This window comes from Phaenicophaeus curvirostris, chromosome 13, assembly GCF_032191515.1.
Source record: "Phaenicophaeus curvirostris isolate KB17595 chromosome 13, BPBGC_Pcur_1.0, whole genome shotgun sequence".
NCBI lineage: Eukaryota > Metazoa > Chordata > Aves > Cuculiformes > Cuculidae > Phaenicophaeus > Phaenicophaeus curvirostris.
The window spans coordinates 21,680,139-21,704,293 of NC_091404.1; the positions used below are offsets into that span (position 1 = coordinate 21,680,139).

The window sequence follows — 24,155 nt, forward strand, 5'->3', positions numbered from 1 at the left end:
TGGAGCAGTGAGGAGGGAAGAGGGAATTTCTGCTGGCAGGAGTGAGTGTGTTCCTGTGACTGAGGCTGGTTTTAAAACAGCAGCTCATGGCTAGATTCAGCCTCACTCCTGTGGAATCAAAAGGGCCAGTGGAAACAGTTAGGCTAACTATGCCAAAAATACTGCCCTTAAAGCTCAGGTGGTTTTCATTTGTGTAGAGGTTGCCCTAGACTGGAGTAGTAGTGTTGAGGGATGGAGGGAAGGTTGGTATATCTTCCACATGTGCCTTTGCTGCTGGCAGGATAGACATTTTTATTGACGTGTAGAGAGAGTACGTATCTGTTGGTTTTCTGTCTACATAAATCTAAAGCCATGTCTCAGGTGTTAGCTCATTCAGCCAGGGTCAGGCACACCAGCACCACTTCTGAACAAGGCTCAGCACAGAACTACTGTTCGTTCATTCAGCGCAATCCCACCTGCAAGGCATGGGTAGACCCTGGAACTGGCTGTGGGACCTGGTGCCCTGCCAGCACTGCCAACAAGAGCCTGGAGCAGCACTGAGAGGGTGCTGAGAGGCAAGGGGGCGAGATTAGCACTTCCTGGAGCTCTTCTAGCTGGCGAGAGCGTAGAGAAAGGATCTGGTTTGACCCTAACGATGGCTTGGTGACTGCAGTCAACACGCAAAACCCCTCAGAGTTCTCTGCAAATAGTCGGTACCCATATCAGTCTCAGTAGAAATGAGATGCTGGATTGCAGCCAGGCAACCGGAATCAGATGGCTGAAATTAGATTAGTACATGCACTTCATTTTCTTTGTGCCCATGTGTTGACAAGCAGCTCAGCACGGATGGACAATGTGGGCAGAAATGGCAGACCCTCCCCATGCCAGGCTGAGCAGTGCCATGAGCCAGGGACTGCCCTGAGGTTGCTGCGTTCTTTTTAAGTCACAGTTCACTTGCATGTGCAGGAAATAAGTGTTTTACCTGAGTGAGAAGTGACTCAAACGCGAATATTCAGAATCACAGAATCACAAGGTTGGAAAAGACCCACCAGATCATTGAGTCCAACCATTCCTATCAATCACTAAACCATGCCCCTCATATTTCAGCAACTTAACCTCCCCAGGTTTGGTGTTGGCATTTAGGCAGTTTTCCCTCTGGTCTGAGGCTGGTAAAAGTAATTGGGCAGAGGCAGCAAGTGCATTTCATAATCCAGAGCAATAAGTGCAGTGCTGGGAGAAGCACAGGTCTGTTGGTCTATTCCAAAACAGGCATCTGTGCCCAGTCATGAACTCTTATGGAAAACGTTGCTGACAAAGTCTTACGATTTTTATTCCTTCTCCAGGGAAACTGCCCTTTCCTCTTCCCATTCCAACAATGGGCTGCCAAGTGGTGTGTTCAGCAGCCCAGGCTCCACTTTCATCCTGGATGAACGAGTACAGCTAACTGTGGGCCTGCAGACCCAGGAAAGACATTTGATCTTGTTCAGTGATGTGCTAGTCATCGCCAAGTCCAAGTAAGAGGAATTCGCACTCACTCCTTCTCCCAGTATGTGTTGTTGGAGCTGTTCTCTGAGCTGGTTGTGGAGCAGCATCAAAACAACTCTTATTTACAAATGTGGATCTAAAATGTGATATCTCACTCTTCCAACTCCACAAATTATTTTTGGTATCGATGTTTCACTCCATTTTCCTGCAGGAAAGCATTGTCTACTTGCTTTTGCTCTTACACTTATGTGGCTTCTTGAAGAAACAGTGTGAGGGCAAGAGGCAGTAAAGACAGTAAAACTGACTTCTGTTCTGCCAACTTCTACCACACATAAATTAAGAGCTTAAGTGTTTTCAGTTATTAGCATAGACAATGATTAGCCGCCATCTACCTGCATGTGGCTCTAGAGAATGACATTGCCCTGAGTCACAGCCCCCCCACTGCAGCAAAATCCACTTGCAAAACGTCCCTGTAGTGCATTCACATGCCCAGATAATTAGTTGTGGGGGCCTTCTTACTCTCACTGCATCTGCATGACTAGGAGGTCATAGCCAGACCTCAGGAGGTCTCAATGTTAGGGTCTGTCCTAAGAAATCCACAATCTGAATTGCAGGTCTTCCTCCAGCCTGAAGCTGAAAAAGCAGGTGCCTTTGAGTGAAGTGTGGACCGGCACCTGTGTGAATGAAGTGACAGAGAAAAAGATGAGTCCTGAGAATTCGTTTGTCATCGGCTGGCCTACCACCAACTATGTGGTCACGTTCAGGTATCCTATCAGACCTAGACCTCCCTCTGCAGCCTGGCAGCTCTCCAAGGCTTCCAGGTGTCAAGTCAAATGATTGCTGAGGATGCAGGACCCCGAACTCTACAACAACACTCCCAGAGGACTTCCACTCAGATTAGGCAGTGTGGTAAAAACTTGGATGTTGGGAGTCAGTTCCCTTAGCAAGATATCTGCAGGTTGATCCTTGAAGGCTGTTTAGAGGACCACCCCTTGCAAGTATTATTATAGCAAGGGCTAACTCTGCTGGAGAGCACCCTGGAGCATCACAACCAAATCTGCCATAGCAAACTAGTTTGTGTCATCATATAATCTACAAGCATGGTGTTTCAGCAGCCGTTTCTGTAGGAGATCAGCCCTAGTTTGGGAATTTTTCATTACAAAGAACAGGTTAGTTAGTGAAAAATAGCAGGTAGCCTTGTGCCAGCATTAAATCCTTAATCACCCCTAGTGTGGCATGGGCAGCTCCTGGGCAAACCTTCCTCCTGCAATTGTCTGGCAGGGTGTCACAAGCCTACAGCAACAGCCTATAAAGGTGGGAAGGTTTGTCAAGACAGGTAACCTGCATTGGCAGCAAATGCTTCTAGAACCTGCAGACACTGAGATGGAAATAATAGGAGAAGAAAATAGCAATTAAAGGTCACTGCAAAAATAGAAAGGGTGCAGAAGATGAGTTAGCTCCAACATCACAGGAAGGTATTTGTCCCTTATCAGAACACTAGCTGGCCTGGGCAGGAAATGGAGTCCAGTTTGTTGCTGGGATTTTTTTGTTATTATTGTTTTTATTATTTGTTAAAATAGGACAGAAGCAGGAAAGGACTGTGCTTTTGTTCCAGGGCTTTGCAGGAAGGAACTTTGACTTGCAGCTATATATAAACGAAACTGGGTAGAGTTTCCAAAGGCTGTTACCCACTCAGCACTTGTCTGATGCCCTGCCTCCCTTTTTGTCTTCAGCTCAGCTGACGTGAAGGAGCGATGGCTGTCAGCATTGCTGTGGTAAGTGACCCTCCCTCCACCATCCTCCTGGACAGTTCCTCTGCAGCCCCCAGAGGAACTTTGTCAGGCTGGGTGTCAAACCACCCTCTGGTTTGCAGCACGTTGTCTCCCTGCTGTTTGAAATACCCACCTTTGAAACTTGAATGTAGAAGCCCCTGGGTGAAAGCAAAATTGGTGTGGGCAGTCCAGAAAAGCTGAAATCCACTAGAAGATAACATTGGTGGAGAACACTCTTTCCTTTGGAGCTGGACATTGCCTTTGGGAAATGTCACGGTTGCTACTGATTCTTCAGGTGATTTTTGATTGGAACTAAAGTTTGTATTTTGTGGCTGCTAGAGGCTGCAGTTGTTTCTTTTTCATGTTATGTTTTCATATGTTTTCACTAACATCAAGGCAGAAGTGTTTGTATAGGTACAGAAGGGAAGAAGTCTCTTGACTGTGGAGAACAGTGGTGATCCTAGGGGTGCTGGAAGGTGCTGTGCTAGACACATCCATCTGCATTACAATACTGCCCTGTGGGGTTCTGTGAGTCTGGGGCCTCGGAAGATAAAGAAGCCAATGAGAGCATATGACCACACTATGAACATTTCATGTTATCATTACTGCCATGATTAATCTGTATTTATTATAGTGCCAAGGAGCAGGTCCCTTGGACTGCTTGGATCCAAATCTTAGGGTCTTTCTCAAGTTTGGTTGGGAAATTATATTCCTTCTCCCTTTTTTTTGACTTTCAGGCATATCAGTGAGGTAAAACAGAATGAATATCTGAAGAACCTAACCCTTGAGATCTTTGTGCTAGACACTGACAACTTTTCTTCTGTAAGTAATGCAAAGAAGGTGCTCCTCGGACCAACACCACGCTGGGGGCTGTGGGTCGGGGCGTGAAGGCAGGGCTGCAGTGCTGCTGCTACTGCCCTTGTTTAAAATTCAAGTTCCACCTGAGTAGGTTTTAGAGGGTGTGCATGTGGGCAGCTGCATCCTCCCCACTGGAAGCCCAAGAGAATTTGGGTTTGGGAGATCAGGAGGTAGCCAGACCCTTACCAAGGACCAGTTAAGTTTTAAGTTTATTCTTGGCTTCTGGCTTCTTTTCTCTTTTCCTTCTGCTTTGTTTCATAAATGGTGATGGTTTGTGGTTAAGTGCCCAGGCATTCCTATTTTCAGTGCAGTAAGTTGAGGATCCTGATCATGAAACAGCCATTGGTGCGTTCTCCTGAGTTAATTTACTGGAATGTGTCCCGGTCACTTCACAGGAATAGCATCTGTTTCTAGGCTTCATGCCAAGCCCTCAGAGAGTGACCCCAGACACCATCAGTGTTGTGCCACATTCACTCTTTAGAGTGACAGTGGCACCACCAGTGCTGAAATATTGATGTGATCAAATACAGCATCCGAGCCTGCTTCCTGGGATTCCTACTGGACAAAAACTTTGGATGGTACAATAAACCTGTGATAGAAGAAGGAGCAGAGAACAGTTTTCACAATGTATAGCCATCACCCTTAACAATGATTGCAGCGTAGTTCAAATTAGTACAACTCTTCTAATCACAGTCATTTGGTATAGACAGTCAATAAACAGATGAGTGATCCTTTCCCGGGATTTTCAAGCTACAAGAAACTGCAGCCAAGCTTCATGTCTTCTTATTAGCTTCCTGTATTTCCCGTTTTCCTTTCTAGACTGCCACGGTTAATGTGTCCAATGTGGAAACTGCAGAGAGTGTGATGCAGAAGACCCTGCTACAGCTTGGGCTTCCGGTAAGCAGCAGCTGCATATTCTGCCAGATCTTAGCTAAGGAAGCTGACTGTACCTGGTTTACAGGGCTGTGTGGATGTGGAGGAGTCTAGTTTTGATGTAGCTGACCAGTAAGGCTGTAATACTCTGGGCTACAAGATGAAGTGATCTGTTTGTGTGGGTGCCAAGTATTAGAAACACAGACATGCTTACATGCCTACAGTAAATTCAAACCTTATGCAATAAAGTCCTTTGGATTTCATAGGGCTTCGATGCTTTCATCCAGCACTAGGATAGAGCCAACGTCATCAAAGGATTATTAATATAGCCATGAAATACAGAACAAACCAATGATGTGATCAGATGAGCCTTGCCCATTGTAGTGGTCCAGACTTTCCCATTACAGTGTTTAGCAAGTGCCTTTGACTGCATTCTAACAGTTTAAAAGCAAGGAAACTCATGCAGCATATTGCCAAATTAGGTCAGGAAACCATCACGTGGATTTACATCCTGTTGTCTCTGTCTTCTCTTCTCCTGAATCTTTCCGCTTCCATTCTGTATCAGACTGACTGATACAGAGCGTCATTCCTCCCAGCCACACAGCTAACCTGGAGGTGGCCGTGCATGCCCAGCTGTTTGGTGTGCTTTGCTCTTATCTCGGTCTGTTGCTTTCTGAGTGGAGTGCAACTTTGTGGACCCTCACCCTGGCTCCTTTCACCTAATGTGGTCTCTTCTCTGTTCCTCAACCAACCAGGACAGGACAAGTGACCACCACCTCTGGGTGATCTCAGGAAAAGATGATCCTGCTTACCCTCTCATTGGTAAGAGCTCTCCCATTTTCCCTCAGTTATGGCATCACAGGAAGAAGTGATAACTTATACTGGTGCGTGTGACAGAGGAACATCTCCAACATTGCACTCTCTGCTTAATAAAACAATTGTAAGGGACTTTTACTGATGTGAGATGTCACATGGCTTTTGTGGTCTCAGTATCCATGTTTAATGAACACATGGTGTCATCTTGGTAGATCTTAACACTCACCTCCCTTTTCTGAGCAAATCTGTGCATTTCTGGATGGGAACCCATGACACTTTTCAGCAGATGCTCCAGGTGAACAAGAGATTTTTTTGGCCTAAGATGTTCTTTCTGTGTTGTGGATGTGGTGCAAGAGTGGGACATGCCCCAAAGCCCAGTCCCATCCCCATGACTGCTGGCGTGAGCTTGCAGGACTCCACATGTGGAGGCTGGTCATCCTCTCCTGCTCAGCTTTGCAGGCTTCCTCACCTCACAGGCTCTACCTGTGGTCTGGGGCAGACTCAGCCCTCATGCCTGTACTGCTGCATTAGAGCAAGGCAGCCCTGACAGACAGCGTGTACTACACTGTGGAGCCCACCATTTACATCTAGCCAGAGAAGAAGCAAGGAAATATGCTGATCTACCCAGCATCTAAGCCAAAGCTGTTAGATGCATTTAAGCTACCGCCTGCTTGTTTGACAGATATGTCAGTAGTGCAGGTATTGCTCAGGCTGGTTTGCCCCATAACATGCTCCTGAGTTGTGCCAAATGAGTGAGCTCTGCATTGACTCTGCATTATACTTTCAGTAATAACCAAATAAATACATCCCCAGGTTCTCCAAGGAAGTTTATGCATATTGGTTTATTAAAGAGGCTGCACATTTACTTGTGGGTGCTTATGGGTGTTTTCCAGGTCACCATGGCTATCTGTTCACTACATACTAGACGGTCATAGTTAAGCTAACTCTTGCATAGAGCAATGCTTATAGTCTTTTTGTTAGTGCAGTGGGGCGCATAAGCTTATAAATAAGGGCTTAAACCCAGTTAATAGCTTACTTGTAAAGCAATGATTATGTGCGCATAGATGTGCCCTGGCCTCTAGTCCACAGGTGAAGGATTTGAGCCATATTGCTTAGAGGCCCAGCTGCAGTGGGAACCATTGGATGTGGGTGCTTCCTCCTGCCCAGATTTGAAGCTGTTTTCACATTGCTCTGCATCTTTACTTGCTCTTTACACACGTCTCTCTGTTCAACAGGGCACGAGCATCCTTTCAGTATCGCATTGAACTGTCTTCGGGACTCTGCTGACCAGCAACAAGGAACCAACAATAACACTCTCCAGGCTGATGGGACAAATCTGTCCTTCCTTGCTCAGCTGCCAAAGGGAAAACAGTGTCAGTTTGTCCTGAAACCCAGGCTCCAAGCTTCAATGCAGCTGAGGAGAGGTAGGATCTACAGGAGCGTGTTATGATCAGACAGAGACTTTGCTGCTTTCCATCACAGTTCCAAACTCTTTGTAGCATTGTACGTTTATCTCAGAGTCATTGAGTATAAGTGAAGTGGAAGAGATTGTAGAGGGCCTAAATTTGTCTGTGTAAATGTTCAGGATTGGCTTTCAATCTTTGATTAGCTTTCAATTACAAGCCATTCTTACACTGCACAGACAGTAAGGTTCCCTGATGAACAGTGACTGAAGAGCAGTTCTGCTGCTGGCTGAGAGATGAACAAGTGGTTTCACTGCTGTATATTATCTGACTGTCCCCATTAAGAATGTAGTTAATAAACACGTGATGGTAGGAGGCTCTTGCTGTGCTGGAAACTCTGTCTCCACTGCAGATCACGCTCTGGGCAGTAGGAAGGACCCGCAGGTGTGGAATAGTGGTCTGGGTTTTCTTTCAGAATCACTGCAGAAACACACTAAGAGGAAGAAGTCTTTGATCGACTGGGCCCTGCGCCGCAGCAGCAGCACCCCTGCGGGCAGCCCCCCTACGCAGTCACCTACCACCCCAAGGAAGCTCTTTGGCCTTTCCCTGTCCTCTGTCTGTCCTGATGGGATCCTTCCCAAGCCAATCATGGTAAGGCACTGCCTAGACTGCTCATCCTGATGTGAACTTGATGTGCTCAGCCTAAAATTTAAAGTCACCTGTGATATTTATGAGGACTGGATGGGGAAGAAGACCATCATTTGCCTGTGATTCAGATCTAGCTCAGTAACAAGGATGAAAACATCCCTCTCCTGTGTAATCCGTGTCACTGTGCACAAATCCTGTTTCAATGGGCCTCTCTGGCCAGGCCATCCTAAGCTGACGAGGGGCAATGTCAATGGGCTGTGCCATGCTCCGTAGCCTGGAGCTCATTCACTGTAAGAGTCCACTGGACTCGCACTGGCCACAGGATAAGCGCACCCACATGAACCCTGCAACTTACTGACAGGCTATCGTCCCTGGTTAAATCACAATATACCCCTTGTGTGTCTGTCCTTTTCCTGATATTCCTTAGTTCTTATGCTAATTATGTTATAATATGTGGTATACACAAACGAGAGGGCAGTGCTAAGTTTCACTGGACTGGAGGCTGGCTGATGTTGTGCCCATCTACAAGAAGGGTCAGAGGGAGGACCCAGGGAACCACAGGCCTGTCAGTCTGACCTCAGGGCCAGGAAAAGTCATGGAACAGGTGATCTTGAGTGCTATCATGAAGCACATGCAAGAGAACTGGATGATCAGGCCCAGTCAACACGGGTTTATGAAAGGCAGGTCTTGCCAAAGTAACCTGATTGCCTTTTATGACAAAATGACCCGCCTACTGGATGAGGGAAAGCCTGTGGCTGTAGTCTTCTTGGACTTCAGTAAATCCTTTGACACAGTTTCTCATAGCATTCCGCTTAGGAAACTGTCAGCCCCTGGACTGGACAAGCGAACGCTCTCCCGGGTGGAAAATTGGTTGGATGGCTGGACACAGAGTGGTGGTAAATGGAGTTAACTCCAGCTGGAGGCCAGTTACAAGTGGTGTCCCTAGGGCTCAGTGCTGGGTCCAGCCCTGTTCAATGTCTTTATCAGTGACCTGGATGAAGGCATCGAGTGCGCCCTTAGCAAGTTTGTGGATGACACTAAGCTGGGTGGAAGTGTGGATCTGCTGGAGGGCAGGGAGGCTCCAAAGAGATATGAACAGGCTCGACTGCTGGGCTGAGACCAATGGGATGAGGTTTAACAAGGCCAAGTGCCAGGTCCTGCACTTGGGGCACAACAACCCTGAGCAGCTACAGACTAGGAGAAGACTGGGTAGAAAACTGCCCAGAGGAGAAGGACCTGGGGGTGTTGGTTGACAGCAACTGAACATGAGCCAGCAGTGGCTCAGGTGGCCAAGAAGGCCAATGGCATCTTGGCTTGGATCAGAAACAGCGCGACCAGCAGGTTATTCTCCCTCTGTACTCAGCACTGGTGAGACCACACCTCGAGTACTGTGTTCAGTTCTGGGCCCCTTACCACAAGAAGGATGTTGAGGCTCTGAAGTGTGTCCAGAGAAGGGCAATGAAGCTGGTGAAGGGGCTGGAGAACAAGTCTTACGAGGACCAGCTGAGGGAACTGAACTGGGGTTATTTAGCTGTGAGAAGAGAAGGCTGAGGGGAGACCTTGTTGCTCTCTGAAAGGAGGTTGTGGAGAGGAGGGAGCTGGGAGCTGGGCTCCTGTTGCTGCCTGAAAGGAGGTTGTGGAGAGGAGGGAGCTGGGCTCTTCTCCCAAGTGACAGGGGACAGAACGAGAGTGAATGCCCTCAAGCTCCACCAGGGGAGATTCAGGCTGGACATCAGAAAAAATAATTTCACGGAAAGGATCATTGGGCACTGGAGCAGGCTGCCCAGGGAGGTGGTTGAGTCACCATCCCTGGAGGTATTTAAGAGATGGGTGGATGATGTGCTGAGGTTTAGTGATCGATGGTAATGGTTGGACTCGATGATCCTCTGGGTCTTTTCCAGCCTAGTGATTCTGTGTGTGATTCTTAAGTACAACTGGGTTTTCTCTTAGGATATGCTGCTCCTGCTGTACCATGAAGGCCCGTCTACTAGGGGCATTTTCAGACGTTCTGCTAATGCCAAGACTTGCAAGGAGCTGAAGGAGAAGCTGAACTCTGGAGATGATGTCCAGGTGGACAGAGAGTCAGTCTTTGTGGCAGCTGCTGTTATCACGGTATGTTTGGTCAAGTAACTCAGCTGTGGGGCTAATGGTGCCCTCCTTCTTTAAGGGAGCAACAGGAGTCTCTGTGCATAGGGAAGACTGGGGAAGAACACAAAACGTTTTCCAGCAAGGCACATTCTCACCAAATGGTTTGGTCCATCCAGGTGCACAAAGGTGTCAGCCTGGCCCAGTGGTGCCCGTGTTCACATGAAGACCTGTGCAGTGGCCCTCAGGCCAGTGTTTCATTTTGTACTTCCCTGTACAAAAGAGCCCCCAGCAAGCAATGTGTCATAGTAATGTCTCCCTCCAAGATAACCGTAATATCTATGCAGAAGTCATCTCACAGTGCTAAATAACATGCCAGACTCTGGACGCAGCAGTTCAGATACTGCTCTGACATAGGTATGAAGCACTTTGGTGGCAGCAGCACAGATGCTCCTTGTCCTTTTTGAACACACAGAAGAGACTGCAGAGAGACTTTTAAGTGCAATCGCTTTGCATCCCCCTAGAGAGGCTGTGTTCCAAGGAGCTGGCCTGTACTATCCAGACAATAAGCCTTTGCCCTCAAATCAGCCAGCGAGCCAGAGGGAAAACTGCTGCAAAACCCTAGCAGAAGGGTTTTGGTGGGTGACAGATGAAGCTGTGATAAGACTCAGATTTTAGTAAGAAAAAGCCTATATTTTGCAGTGCCAATTAACTCTGGTCAGAACAATTCAGGCACCTGAAGTATCAAAAAACATCTCTGTCTCACTCTTGTTGACCTGATACAAAAAGCTACTGATGAGGGGATATTCAGGCACTTCCCAACACCAGACATACATTAAGTTGTTAAATAGTCCCTGGATTAAAAAAAAAATCCAAATCAGAAACCTCGTAGCTGAGAACTGTTTCAGACAGAACCTGCACAGCTATAGGGATGAGTCCCCTGCCTGCAGCAGCAGCAATGGGTCCCGTTCTAGAGAGAGGCTAGCTGAGTGCTGGCTATCCCCTGCTACGCGGTTCTGTGGTGTTGGGAGGAGAGCCCTGAAGAGGACAGCTTGGTGGATGTGGGGAGGGGAGAGGAATGCGTTTGGGTCATGTCTTGTTTTATCTTGTGCTTAATGTGAATAAACAGTGACTATATGCATCATGAAACCAAACCAAGGAATTCAAAACTGACCAGACTGCTCTGCATATATATATTTAATTCAGGATTTTCTCCGAAATATACCTGACAGTGTTCTATCCTCAGACATGCACGGACTGTGGATGGAAGCTGTGGACACAGAAAATCAGGCACATAAAATTGAAGCTATCAAAAGGTTTGTAAAAGCCTATGTAATAGCTTCTTCTGGTTGGAGAAGGGGGAGCTTGCGGCCCTAAGCGTAGACTTCATCTTCTGGGAGACTCCTGGCAATGCTCCAGGCCCCAGCAGAGCTACTGGTCAGAATATTTTCCTTTTGATGGTCTTTTATGAATATTGTTAACATTTCTGACCCAAAAAAATGTCATTAGCAAATTCTTTTCTGGTGACCAGTTCAAATTGCTAGAACCAGCAAACTGAAAAAGCACAGTAATGCAGCCACCAGTAGTACTTCAAATTTCAGTGGAATTAGAGCCTTAACCTAAACAATGGTAACTTTTTTATTATGAGCACAAAATTAAGCTGATTATCATATTGGCGGTTAGAAGAAATAGCCCTGCCAGGATGATGAACTGGGACCTCAAAAACAACTTTACTGCCTTGAAACCTCTGCCCTGAGCCAGAAAAGTCTGTCAGCATCCTGTGGGCCATGCAGTGTATCACAGCTTTTCTTGTCAGTAGCTCGGCTTGGTTTTTGAAGCTCACCATTTGGTCTGGGCCTCCTTCCTTCACTGTGTCTGTAGCATGGGACGCAGGCATTGGTGTTGTCTCCTGCGCTGCTGGCCTGGAGGTGCATGCATCTCCTTTGGGCGACTGTTGGTTTGTTAAGTCGTTATAGACATCCACCTTCATGTTCTGGGTGTAGGGCCCCTAGTCCCTCAGCTCTGTGACAGAGTGGGTAGGCGACAGGGATGTGCAGTTGCGCCTCTCACATCAGTTGGTGGAGAGGAGCAGCACAGTCTTACTTTGTTGTGAAATGTGAATGTCTCAGGCTTGTTGCCAAAGGACAGAAGGGAATAAAAGCTTTGCAAAACAACTTCTGATATTTGAAGAGCAGATTTTTGGTGAACAGCACTGTTTTTCTTTGTTCCCACTCCCTGAATAGTCTGGTCAACCAGCTTCCAGAGGCCAACCTCATCTTACTGAGACACCTCTTTGGAGTCCTCCATCATATTGAACAGAATTCTGGTGTCAATCAGATGAATGCCTTTAACCTGGCTCTTTGCATAGCACCCAATATGCTGTGGCTACCAAGTCCCACTGGGCCTGAAGAGGAGAGCAGATCTACAAAGAAGGTAATCTCTCAAGGCTTTGGCCTCATGTGGGTCTTCCCCTTATACTGCTTTTCATTAGCACTGTATTTTGTAGACTAAAGGAAGGCATAGGATCGGTGACTTTGCTGGCAGAGTGACATCTGGGCTTTGTCCTTTCCCCTGTGTATCTATGCCCATGCTGGCAGGGGAATTTAGCCACTCTATTTATCAAAGGTGGAAAGGGAAGCTGTGATTTCTTTACCAGATGAATGTCCTGTTCAGTCAAGCAAGCACAGGAAAGATGGAGTATCTTCAGCTGGGTCTAAATCCACTGTGCAGAGACAAACCGAGCTATGAATGTCATGCATCAGAGGGGAGGAATGCTTGCTTTTAGCTTATCAGGTGTTACAGACAGTGAGGAACATTGTAGAACGTGCTGTACCCGGCTCACTTTACCAGGTCATGTAGCTCATATTCTTGCCCCAGGTGGAGGTCATACAGACGCATTGCCACATTCTTAACTGCTTCCTGAGCAAAAGGTTCTGTAGAAAACTATGTCTTTGTCAAAGGAAGAGGAACATTATGGGATGGATTTGACTTGTTTTAAGCAGCTGGCTGCATTTTCATGAAAATGACTGTATACATTCATGTCTTTGCCAGGTGGCCTTGTTAGTGCAGTTCCTGATAGAAAACTCGGGAGAGATTTTTGGAGGTGACATTGCTTCCTTGTTTCAAAGAGCAGACAAAAAGAAGTTCGAGAACTCAGAGGAATCTCTGGGTAAGTTGGTAGTACTCTGTCCTCAAAAAATGTTTAATCTTTTAATAGGTAAAGTCCTCATGCAATAGTTTGCTTTCCCTTTATGTGTGTTCCAAGGAAAAGCATTGAAAAAGTGTTGGGTTTGGTTTTCCTTTTGCCTGTCAGGCACAGGCAGGCAGCGAGGGCAAAGCAGAGGGCTGAGGTGCATCACTTCCAATTTGTCCCTGAGGATGGCTGTCTTTCCCTGTTCAACCTATTCCAGCCGTCACAAGAATTTAGCATGGCCTTAGCAATGCTCTGTCGCAGTAGTCTTCTTCCAGATTAGTTCTGGAAAGCTAAACTAGACAGTCAAATAGAAAGAGATTGAGTTATCTCTGTTAACCGTCCTGTGAATACAGGCCAGTGGTGAAAGCTTAGGTCATCAAGCCAGAATTTTTTATATTGTTCCCAGTCCTGCTCTGGTCCATGTGAAAATAATGGATTGCCTTTGCTTTTCCATGGACTTAATAGTATTTCCCTGCCTTGGTTGTAAGGTACTATATGGGGTTAGGAGACATAGGCAACAAATTAATTTGCGTTCTCTGTCACAGGCATAGACTTGGCTCAGCATGATGAGCATGACTCCTCTGATGAGCTGGAATTTTCTGCTTGTGACCCAGAAGGACCAAAGCACCACCTGGTACCTGAAACAGATGCCATTTTTGAGCCATCCAGCCACTCGCTACTCGATGAGGATCAGGAAGACTGGGACTTGTTCAGTGAGATCACAGCCTGCTACCAAAGCAAAGTCCAGAAGAACACCAGTGCAGACAGCTATGACCTCCTGGAAGAGGAGGGCTCCTTCTGCTCCATCAGTTCCATACGCTCCCTCAGCCCTGCCAGGGACCGGTGCGCATCAGAGCCCAGCGTCTGCCTCCGCTCCCTGCTGCCTGCTCAGAGCCATGAGCCGGTGGCCCGCCAGTCCAGCTGCGATGCCACCATCATGCACAGCCATACGGACTACATCCACAGGCTCAAGCAGCTGCAGATGGAGAGCCAGAAGCTGATTGATGAAGGCCTAAGCCCTGGGGTTAATAAGGCCAGGCAGAACTCGCGGCAGCCACCTCAGGCCAGCTCTAGGGTGAAGCAGCTCAGCCTTCAGAAATCCAGCCTGTCCAACAGGTCCAGCTTCTCCAGCCTGTCCTCTACTACCACCTCCCCATCTGCCTCCTCACTCAGCTCCTTAGACAGTGCTTTCTCCTGCTGCTCAGAGTCATCAGCCGTCAGTCCCACAGATGTCTCATCCCTTCCATTCATGTTCGGCACATCTGCCAGGCTTCATGCTGTGTCCCCCAAGATTGCCAGAAGCTCCCCAAAAGAGTGGCACAAGTCCTTCACATCTGCTGTACCTTTACACCCACGTGACCCAAACAGTTGCCATGAGTATGAACCCAAGGCTGTAGAGAGCAGTCATTGCTTTGGAGGGAGGAAAGGTCTTCCATTTGTCAGCAGGGCTGCCATGGGAAGCCCACTAGCTGACACTGACTGGGAGGAAGAGGAGAGTCAGCCGAGTTGTGTAGGAGGCCCTGGCCCAGGGCTCAGGAGCCAGGATTGTACCAAGGAGTTTGAACAAACCCCTGAGCTCCCAGCTGCCAGCACAAGATCCCCACAAGTCAGCCCCCAGCAGCACAGGGAGCAGACAGTGAAGAACATTAAAATCAAAAGTGCTGGTGTCTGCCCTCAAAGCCAGGAAAGCCTGAAGCGCACCAAGATAACTTTTTACGTGGCCCCAAATAAAGCAAGCTCTTGGGAGTCTGCTGTGGAAGGGGAAGAGGTGAGATCCATGGCAAACGCCAGCAGAAGTGGCTTGCCCAGCAGCAACGAGCAAAGACTGTCCAAGAACTTGCAGACTGTACAAGTCCATATCCCGCAGACAGTTTTCTATGGTCAGAATACCCGCCTTGTCCTGCAGTCCATCTCCAGGCGCTGCCATCATGAACCAGTGATCCCATCCCCACAGGCACAGCACAGAGAGAGCCCCCAGAGTGCCTCCACTCCTGAGGAGCTGGAGAGCACGTCAGTGGAAATGGCGCAGGCGCCAACCCAGAGCAAGAGCTTTGACACATTCAGCCACACCATCCGCATCATCCTCCCTGCCTCCATCCAAAACACTGTTAGGGAGTATTTCAAGCACAGTGAAGGCAAGACCTGTCCCATGGCTGAGGCTGAAGTGGTGGAAAATGAACTCCTTCGGAGCAGGGTGGAGTGGCTGAGAAGTCAGACACTGGCAGAGGTGGCCACAGAGAAGCATGATACCATGGCATTTGCAGAAGAGACGTTTGTCTAGGGAGGTGAATGTGGGAGAACTGAATATTTTTGTGTATGTGCAGCAGAAAATATTCTGTAAGATACGATCAGGATGTGAAGAATCAGGGAGCTGCATGGGGCAATAAGTGCAAAGACACTAATGTATATGTAATGTTGGGGTTTAACATCCATTTTGGCAGGGGGCATATTGGCCTTGGGTTTGTTTGTTTGTTTTTCCTTTACACCCTTTTTTCTACAGCAGAGACTCCATTGGCTGGGTGTCTAACGAGCTAAATGCCATCAGACTCCCCCGTCCATGAATTAGCTGACCTGTACAGGGTCTGGCTCAGTTTCTTTTCAAAGTGGGAAAAGAGAAACTGCTTCATTTTCTCCACACAGCTGCTGATGTTTGTGGGCAACTGGAGAACTAGGACATCTACTGCTCCATCAGAATTAGTTAAAAATCTTCACACTTGCACAAAATCCTCTACTGTTCACTGTTCATCACCAGCATTCATCCAAAGAAAGACCCTTTTTCTCCAGCCCAGAAACCACTGCTTCTCTCTGCTCACCTTTTTGTCCCCCAGGGGCTTTACTCATGGGCTGCATTCCTTACTGTTTGAGGCTGGGTTCCAGAAACACCAGCTGGAGCCCACAGCCCCATGCCCAGCTTTCATCAGTAGAAGGCATAACATTTTAACCCCAATATTGCTTTTTTTTTTTCCAATTAATTGTGTATCCATTCCTCTCTTAAGCCTCCCCCAGAGCTGTGACAGAGCCACAGCTATAGAAAGGATGTCAGCACTGTCCTATGAACGTTTGTAGTCTTCGGTGTTCTCTGGGAGTGGCTGGTCCATTCAGTCCTAGTGAAAGGCAACATTATATTTCTGTAAATGATGGTGACATTTCAGAAGACCCTTTCCAGAGGCACTGTGGATGACGAAACTAGTCAAATTCCTAGTCATGCTGAGAGGGACTTAAGCAGGATTTGGCTTTAGGATAAGGTGAAGGAGTTATGAAAGTGTCAAGAATGTTGCCGAGTGGATGCTGAAGCAAAGCTTCTTCTGGCCTGAAAGTTGTCAGACAGTCCATCAGCTGAGCGTGTCCAATCTTCAACAGCATTGATGCTGTCTCAGAAAAGCATCAGGTTCCCGCTTGACATAGTACATGGCCCAGTATGCTCCAGCTGAATTACATCTGGAGAAGTACCATGCAGGAATGCTAAGCAGGCTGCTTGTGTTACACCACTGAAAAGAAATGTAGCCAGTGGACTCTGGGACCATCCCTGTGCTTCCACTCACAGCGATGCTCAGAAGCGCCGTAGCCATAATAGGCCTTGCTAAGAGAGTTGTGATGCTGTGGGAAGAAGCTGAGAGCACCATGTTAGTGTGACAGCTGTTAAGAAAATGATGGGAAAAGTCTGAAAGATTAAAAGGTTGAGGATGTGTCATTTGAAAGTTGTGTGAGAGTTTTCTAAGGTAGCTCCTCTGAGACAGGCGTTCCTTTTACTCCCTTAACAGTGAGTAGGTGAAGAATAAGTACAGGAATCCTAACAAGCGGAGGGCAGTTCTTGTGGACTAAGTGCCCCTAAAAGCTGTGGCGTGTCTGCAGACAGCCATACTGGAGCTGCCTGGATCAGGGCTGGCACAGAGCAGGAAGCTATTGCAGTAAAATGAGCTGCTAGGTATCTGCTTTGCCTACTCAGCTGCCAGGTGCCCACCACAGCCAACACCAGGATGCTTGCCTAGCATTCCAGCTTCACCATCAGATACCAGAGCTGGGGAGAGAAGGGAAAGCCCAGAGCCCACTTTCCAAGGTGTAGAATTTGATTTGTTACAGGCAGGGTGTTTAACTCCCAGTCGTGGCACTCTGTGTCCCAGCTCACCGTGGTGACCCGTGTATGATGGAAGGTGTATATAATTGCAACACAACCCCCACCCCCGAACACTGACAAGGTGGTCACAGTCTTTTTCCAGAGCTCCAGTTGTATGTATTTCAATAAACGACACACACGTCTCTTTGTCAGTGGTGCAGTTATGGCCTTCTGTTCCCTTACTTCGACTTCCCTCTCCTGTGCTTTGCAAAACGCCCACTCGGGCCGTGGTACAGGCATGCTTCCCAGATCCGTGAAGCCGGTGAGGAGCCCCATCCAGAACATCAGGTGAGGCAATACTCTCATTTGTGTCTTTTTAAGAAGGTGAAAGAACACCAGATATTTCAAGAAGTCTTTCTACTGGTAAGAGTCGTTATTTCACATGCTAAACATGCTGACAGATTGTAAACTGTCCCAGGGGCTGGGCTCGTTTCAAACAAGGGTGGCCTGAACCAAATGCAGAGTAAGAGCTCACAGTTGGCGTCACCTTAAGGAATTACTAGCAAGTCAGAAAGAGATTCATTTACAGAAATGCTAGGAGAGGCAGGGCAAAGCACCCTAAAAAGATGTGACATGCCCACCAAGACCCACTGAAGCCCCAGTACCACCACATCCCTGGTCCCAAAACAGGGCTGGACCCTGCAGAAAAACCCACCCTGCTTCATTTATCTTGCAGAAACCATTCTGACCAATACCAGAAAACTCGCGCAGCAGACAGCCTTCTGGTAGCTTCCCTGGATGAAGTTTTGTACTGATTTTTGTGTGATGGACAAGAATGTGAAGAAGCCAAAGCCTACAGTTGGAATTTACAGGGTTTGACTCTTCACCTGTGCCCAAGAACCCATAGGGACACTGGACCACCCCAAAAGGGACAGGGCTTATATTGGCATTACTGCTGCCTTAAAGAAAGGCATAGGACACCGAGATCATGAAGCAGGGAGAGCAACTCTGAGCTTCCCAAAACAGAGCCAGTCACCAGTCAGAGTGTAAGGGATGAAAAAGGAGGGATGGAGACGGGATGAAAAAGGAAGGATGGAGACAGGATGAAGTTGCATCCTCCTCCTTTCGGCTTGCTGCATGTGCAGGAGCTGCTGACGCACTGTAAGCTTAGCTGCAGTACCCCAGCAGCATCCCTGCCCCAGCCTGGGGCATCCAGCAGCCACGGTGCCCTATATGTTCCTGCTCCAGGTGTGCCTCCATCTGGGACACAGCACCTTCTTCCATGACTCTGTCACCTACGCATTATAAGTATATACGTATATATCTTATACGCAATGTAAGATAAGCATTTTAAAAATGCATACATCTTTTATGGGGATGACACCTCACCTACAAGCAGTAACATGGTGGTTTAAATGGGCCTGATTTTTAACTAAATCTATATGAACAGTTTCTGCACAGAATCCTGTTTGGAAAACTTGGTTACAGACCATGGGTTCCCTCTGACATTTAAATGGCAAGTTTGACATGGGGAAAATCCAGTCAAGTAAATTAAGGCAACAGGATATTATACTTAATTTTCCATCAGACTAATTCTATTCCAGCCAGGCTCATGTTATCAAAAAAGTGCACCTCAGAGGTCTAAAAGCCTGATGATTAGAATTTTACTTGACATAGGTGGTAATACAGCAATGGGAAAACTTAACATTTGGAGATAATAGCAGATCATGGGACATAACAATTCACTGATGTGTAACAGCCCAAGTTCATAGAAAGTGGTTCCGCCTTATAGGAAATGCCAGCATTCAAATGGTTATCAGGATGCTCTTGCTAACCAAACTCAATTTGCCCATTTCACAAACCCAGCCAGCGCACAGTTTTGTATTTGGAACAGCTATCTCTTCTTAAGCTTCCCAAATGGGAAAGATCTGCTCTACAGTTGAAGAACAAAGCCTTGCAAAATTCCCAGCAGTCACTTGGAGTAGCAGAATTCCTTACATTTCAGAGGAGATGGTGAGTCACATACAGCACAGTTTGTTACTGTCACCTGCCCATGGAAATGTAAAGCCATACGCTTTAGTCTAGTTGCATTCAGCAAAGCACTTAAGGCCTTAAAACATGTACCAAAACCCCTAGCATTAAGTTTTGTTTAAATAAGACAGTTGCCAAACAGGCATTTGTACAGAATCTGACCTCTGTGGTCTATTGGAAGCCAGCCACAAAAAGCTAGAGTGTTAACCAAAAGCAAAGTACCCTGCCATACTGGAAATTAGAATGAGTCATGCAGGAATTGTTTCCAGTTACTGTTTGCTTTGCTTTACAACCTCCAGTTGCCTCCTGATGTCCGATACATCCATGGGCACCCGCACTGTCAGACCATCCATCGACTTCTTAATGCACACCTGGCAGCCAAGGCGAGATCTGGGAAGAAAACATTAAGTGAGGCTCATCTGTTCCCAAAGCAGAGGCAGAAATTCCCTGCCCCTACTGGGATGTCTGGTCCAGGCTGGCGTTTCCCTACGGTTCCCGTTACAGGTCTCCTATATCCCAAAGAGAAAGCAGCTCTAGAGGCACAATTTCAACACAGAGTAAGTCCTGTTCCCTTGAAAATAGGGGCCAGGTGCTTGGAACCTGCCTCAGAGGCTCCAGTCTACTGTGGTCAGCAGGGAGCTTACGTCTCAGTGAGGCCATATGCCAAGTCCAGCATGTCCAGCTCCTCATCTGAGATGGCACCCAGCTTTTGGTAGGTGTTCTTGTCAAAGATGAGGTGGCAGGTAGAGCAGGCTAATGTCCCTTCACAGGCACCTGGTGGAGAAATGTGGCGGGAGAGCAAGTCAGGAAAAACAAGGGTGTGAGAGACCATATTCAGGAAGAGAGTGAGAAGAGGTCCTTTAGCAGCTCTGGAGCATGCCAAAAGGGACGCCAGAAAACACAACAGGCAGATTTCAACCTGCCTCTTCTCTGGGAGGATGATAATCAGTTTTCAAATTTGTATCTCAGCTCTGATCAACCAAACCATTGACATAGTCTGCTAGAACCCAGCGGGGATAGTGCAGAACTCAGTGTCCTCTCAGTGTGGGGAGCCAGACCAGCAGGTGGCTGTTGGGAGGAGAAGCTTGCTCTGTGGTCTCAGCAGAGCAGTGGCATGTGCACAACTGTGCTGTTCGCAGGTACCCACTGGTCACAGGATAGACACTTAAAGCCCAAGAGCAACACCTACCAAATCCATCAATGGCCAGATTTTGATTGACTACCACTTCCAACAAACTCTCTCCTTCCTTGGCTGTGGCTGTAAGTCGTTCTCCATCCCGATTTATAAAATGCACTGTCACCTTGTCTGCAGAGCTGTAAGACAATATTGCAGAAATCAGAGCCCAGCCTTTCCCTCACACCCACTGTGGAGGCCTTGTGGCTGAGCACTAGAGCTGTGACACTCTGAAGGAAACCTCCATGCAACCGTTTTCTAGAAGGATTATACCACACACGTCAGAAAGATTCAGATTATCCTTCTCAGCCACTGGTAGATCTGAGGTGACCTAAAGTATTTCCCACTTTATCAGACATCCCTCAGAATAAATATTCAGCTGTGCATGAGCAAGCGCAGATGCTCTGTGCCTGCTGCCTCTGTTCGGGCTGGCAGGAAGAGCATTGGTAGCAGGCAAAGCATTCACAAGTCCCGGGCCTGGGACATTAATCCTGGATGGAGTGATATAATAACAAGAAAAGTGCTGAGGATCAGGTACTAATCATGCAATAACGTCTGTTGCCATTCACACTTTCTCTCCCCCTCCCTTCCCAAGGGGATTAACTTGATGACTGTTCTTTTTCTGGTGCTTGTTTTGTCATGAAGTGCCCCCTTCTTCCCCAAAATCAACCACAGGGAGCCTTGTTATAGCAAGACCTGCTCAGCTCCAGCTTACAGAGCAGCCCTACTGAGTAACCTCTGAGCTTATGTAACTCTTGCTCAGGAGAAACTGCAAGTTACTCTAACAGCCTGCAAGGTTTAATCTGGTGGAGAGTTAAGAACAAGGCCATCAACATCTCTTAATGCTGGCTTGTGGAAATGGCATCTACAAATAAGAGGCAAACAGCAGACCAGACTCTCCCCACCGGTGTGGGCAAGGCTGCCACTCTAAACAGCAGCGTCGGGGACTTTTCATTGAGGCCATCTATTGCCTTTGCCAGGGGCAGCAGATAAACAAACAGTTGTTTTGCCTAGTGCACGTACCCAGATGGTCACTCAGAAGCTGGAGGTCCCAGTAACCCGAAGGTCCCAGCTCCTCTGCTGAAGCAAGGCAGCCCCTGGAGGCAGCAGGTATTTTGCCCAGTCACTCTCAACGTGGCACTGCCCAAGTGCCTGTCGTCTCAAAGCCAGGACATCCTCCAGCAGCAGAAGCTGAGTCCAGCCTCTTCTCTTCTGACAATGCACACCAGACCCCAGATCCACCTCTGTCTCCTACAGTTCTGACAAACTCCCAAGCGCCGGCAGCGCTAGCACTGCCCCGTGGCCTTGCTGCCGTCATTGCTGGCACAGGAAGAACAAAGCCCAGCCTTGAAGAGTGAACCTCACAGGGAGAACTGGCCAAGCTCATGATACTCTGTTTTTCCCCGCTAGCACAAGGCTGAGTGAAGAAGCATCCAACTTCTTCCAATAAAAGTGCTGTTTGGTATAAACTTTGGTAACGCTTCTCCAAGCGGCCCTGGGTCCAGTGAAACAAGCAGCAAGTACAGCTCAGAGCTTCGAGAATTTCTAGTATCACCTCCCATCTTCTCATGACATATTTGCAATATGTAAACACAAACCATCACAGCCCATTCACACAGCAAACCTGCCAGCTGAGGAAATGCTGCAGCCCCTGCAGCGCTGGGAGCTAGACACCCCTCCTAGAAAGTCAGAGACTGGGGGAAGGAATTGCTTAAATGGGAATGGTCCCTGGGACATCAGTGCCTTACCCTGTTTGCTCAGCCCTCTCTGCTCTGGCAGGGGAAAACGAAGCATGTGGAGGTCTCTGCCAATTGCCTTTTAAGATGAAATATATAGAAAATACAGAAACATAAGTATCAAGTTTAAAAAATTTCCTCCAGAGGCAGAGGTGGAGTACAGGAGTGGTATCCAGCTGATGAGGAGACAGGAAAGAATTCCTGTAAAAATGTAATTGAATAGGGGGCTTCCGTTACCCAAAGAGAGCATTTTACTCCCTGGAGTTGGGGAGAACATCAGCTCCCTACTCTGTCTTTACAGCAGCAGGGACAAGAAACTCAAGAGCATCTGCAATTCCCAGAGCAACCCTGTGGTCATCTCAGCTTCCCTATAGCAGGAATACAGCAGGCTGGCAGCCCAGCAGGGTGACACACCCTGCCCACTATCCCCATTCCTCAAAGGCTGGTGACCGTGCCCCAGTGGTCAATGGGCTCTTGTGCCACGTTGTCATCTTTGTGCTCCAGACCCAGCCTCTATAGCTCCAGGAGCAGCATCTCCCACAGACCAGCTCCTTGCACCGCCTTCCTCCCATCAGCATCTGCTCAACCTACACCCTTGCACTGGCCTCTCCTCCCTTCTGTGGAGCGCGGCAGAGCTAAGCACGTGTCCCTTCTGAAAAGGCCCTTTCCAAGGCAGCAGGATAGGGCTCAGCATTTTTCTCACCTCTGTTCCCCAGGGGCATCCTGGAACTTGGGCGTGGAGCCGAAGCCTCTTTCCGACACCCGCTTAGCTGGTGCGTGATGCTGCTCAGTCACCCCACAGAGATGAATAAAGTGAATTTTGCTCGCATTCAGTCTGCGAAGCAAGGGCCGCATCAGCCCTGAGATGCCTTGAGCGATCATGCTACTTAGGGTTTTGCTCCGTGTCTCTTGGGCTGCCGTCTGTCACAAGGCCAGCAAGATTAAGAGTTAAGTACAGCTGAGGGGGGAAGGAAAAAAATAATTAAAAACTAGGACAGCCTCCATGGGGGTGGAGGGATGGAGGAGGGAGGGAAAGGAGGAGGGAAGGATGGACAGAGGGATTGTGCTTGGATCTCACTGCAGTCCAGGGCACAGGAACTGGGTGAAGCATGGCAACATGAGCATCATCTCCACATAACAGCCCCCAAGCAATGCTCACTTTGTTTTGCCTAGCAGAGTTCATTTTTAGGAACCAGACCTAAATGCAGTTTCAGAAGCAATATCCATGGCAATGCCTAACCAGACAAGGGGCTGCAAGCTGAGGCCTGGAAGAGCAGACTGGCAGGAGCACTGATGGCTGATGGCTGCTGCCTCGGAAAGCGGGGAGCACTCAGGCAGCAATGGCTGAGTTTAAGACTTCCGGGTTCTGCTCTGTCATCCAGCCACATCATTGCCTTCCCCAGCACTGCAGGGCCCCAGCTCTACAATGCAAGTATTCCCTTACTTCGCAGGATGGTGGTGAGAAGCAGCCAAAGTTTGCTCATTTGCTCAGTTCTCTGCTGAAAAGAGCCACAAGGGCAGAGTATCCTTCACTGCACACTGATACTCCCTGCTAGTAAGGCTTCTGTAGAAGAAAACTAATTTATTCCCAGCAATAGTCACTAGTTCAGTCCACCCTCCTCTCTGGGCAAATCAATTCTCTTGAGGACCAAAATGCAACAGTGGAGGTGGTTTCAGTTCCTAGGTTTTGTAGAGTTTGAGAACAGCTCTCATCTCAGGAGCCTGCATTGCCTCCAATACCAAATTAGGAATTCATCTTTTGGTAGGATACTTGCTTTAATTAGTTTTTTTAAGGCTGCAACATATTAGCAGATGGTATAAATAAAAACCTTTGAAACTGGACTCTGCTAATCAGTCCATAGAGATAAGAGAAACTGCAGCAGAAGAATGAAAACTGGCTAGAAAATGTTCCCCTCACCACACACACAGAACAGATACATAGTTTTGAAGATAACTGGAAAGCTTTGGCTTTTCACCACGAAATGAAAATTTTCCACCCAAAGATTTCAGGTTGGAAGGGGATGCTTAAACTGAAAAGAAAAAGCACT

At 47.8% G+C, this 24,155-nt stretch overlaps 2 protein-coding genes across 3 annotated transcripts in view; one reads left to right on the forward strand and one right to left on the reverse strand.

Moving 5' to 3' along the window:
* Window positions 1-17,378, forward strand: part of LOC138726378 (rho GTPase-activating protein 20-like) — a 28,857-nt gene extending 11,479 nt beyond the window's left edge. Inside the window, exons 3-15 of one of the 2 annotated variants that reach the window (XM_069868093.1) lie at window positions 1,323-1,493; window positions 2,079-2,228; window positions 3,198-3,239; window positions 3,974-4,058; window positions 4,914-4,991; window positions 5,723-5,789; window positions 7,019-7,207; window positions 7,662-7,837; window positions 9,785-9,946; window positions 11,126-11,235; window positions 12,163-12,352; window positions 12,971-13,088; window positions 13,658-17,378. In XM_069868093.1, the coding sequence (XP_069724194.1) occupies window positions 1,323-1,493; window positions 2,079-2,228; window positions 3,198-3,239; window positions 3,974-4,058; window positions 4,914-4,991; window positions 5,723-5,789; window positions 7,019-7,207; window positions 7,662-7,837; window positions 9,785-9,946; window positions 11,126-11,235; window positions 12,163-12,352; window positions 12,971-13,088; window positions 13,658-15,393 (3,274 nt within the window). In that variant the 3' untranslated portion in view covers window positions 15,394-17,378. Of the gene's footprint in view, window positions 1-1,322; window positions 1,494-2,078; window positions 2,229-3,197; window positions 3,532-3,973; window positions 4,059-4,913; window positions 4,992-5,722; window positions 5,790-7,018; window positions 7,208-7,661; window positions 7,838-9,784; window positions 9,947-11,125; window positions 11,236-12,162; window positions 12,353-12,970; window positions 13,089-13,657 lie in introns of those variants that run through there. The other variant, XM_069868094.1, reaches the window with a different exon arrangement.
* Window positions 17,379-18,844: 1,466 nt separating this feature from the next.
* On the reverse strand, window positions 18,845-23,059 carry LOC138726191 (adrenodoxin-like). The gene is made up of 4 exons (XM_069867707.1): window positions 22,811-23,059; window positions 20,387-20,511; window positions 19,842-19,971; window positions 18,845-19,587 (listed from the first exon to the last, which is right to left on the reverse strand). Exons 1-4 carry the CDS (start codon window positions 22,987-22,989, stop codon window positions 19,467-19,469), a joined length of 555 nt encoding a protein of 184 aa, XP_069723808.1. The 5' UTR covers window positions 22,990-23,059; the 3' UTR covers window positions 18,845-19,466.
* Window positions 23,060-24,155: the final 1,096 nt, after the last annotated feature.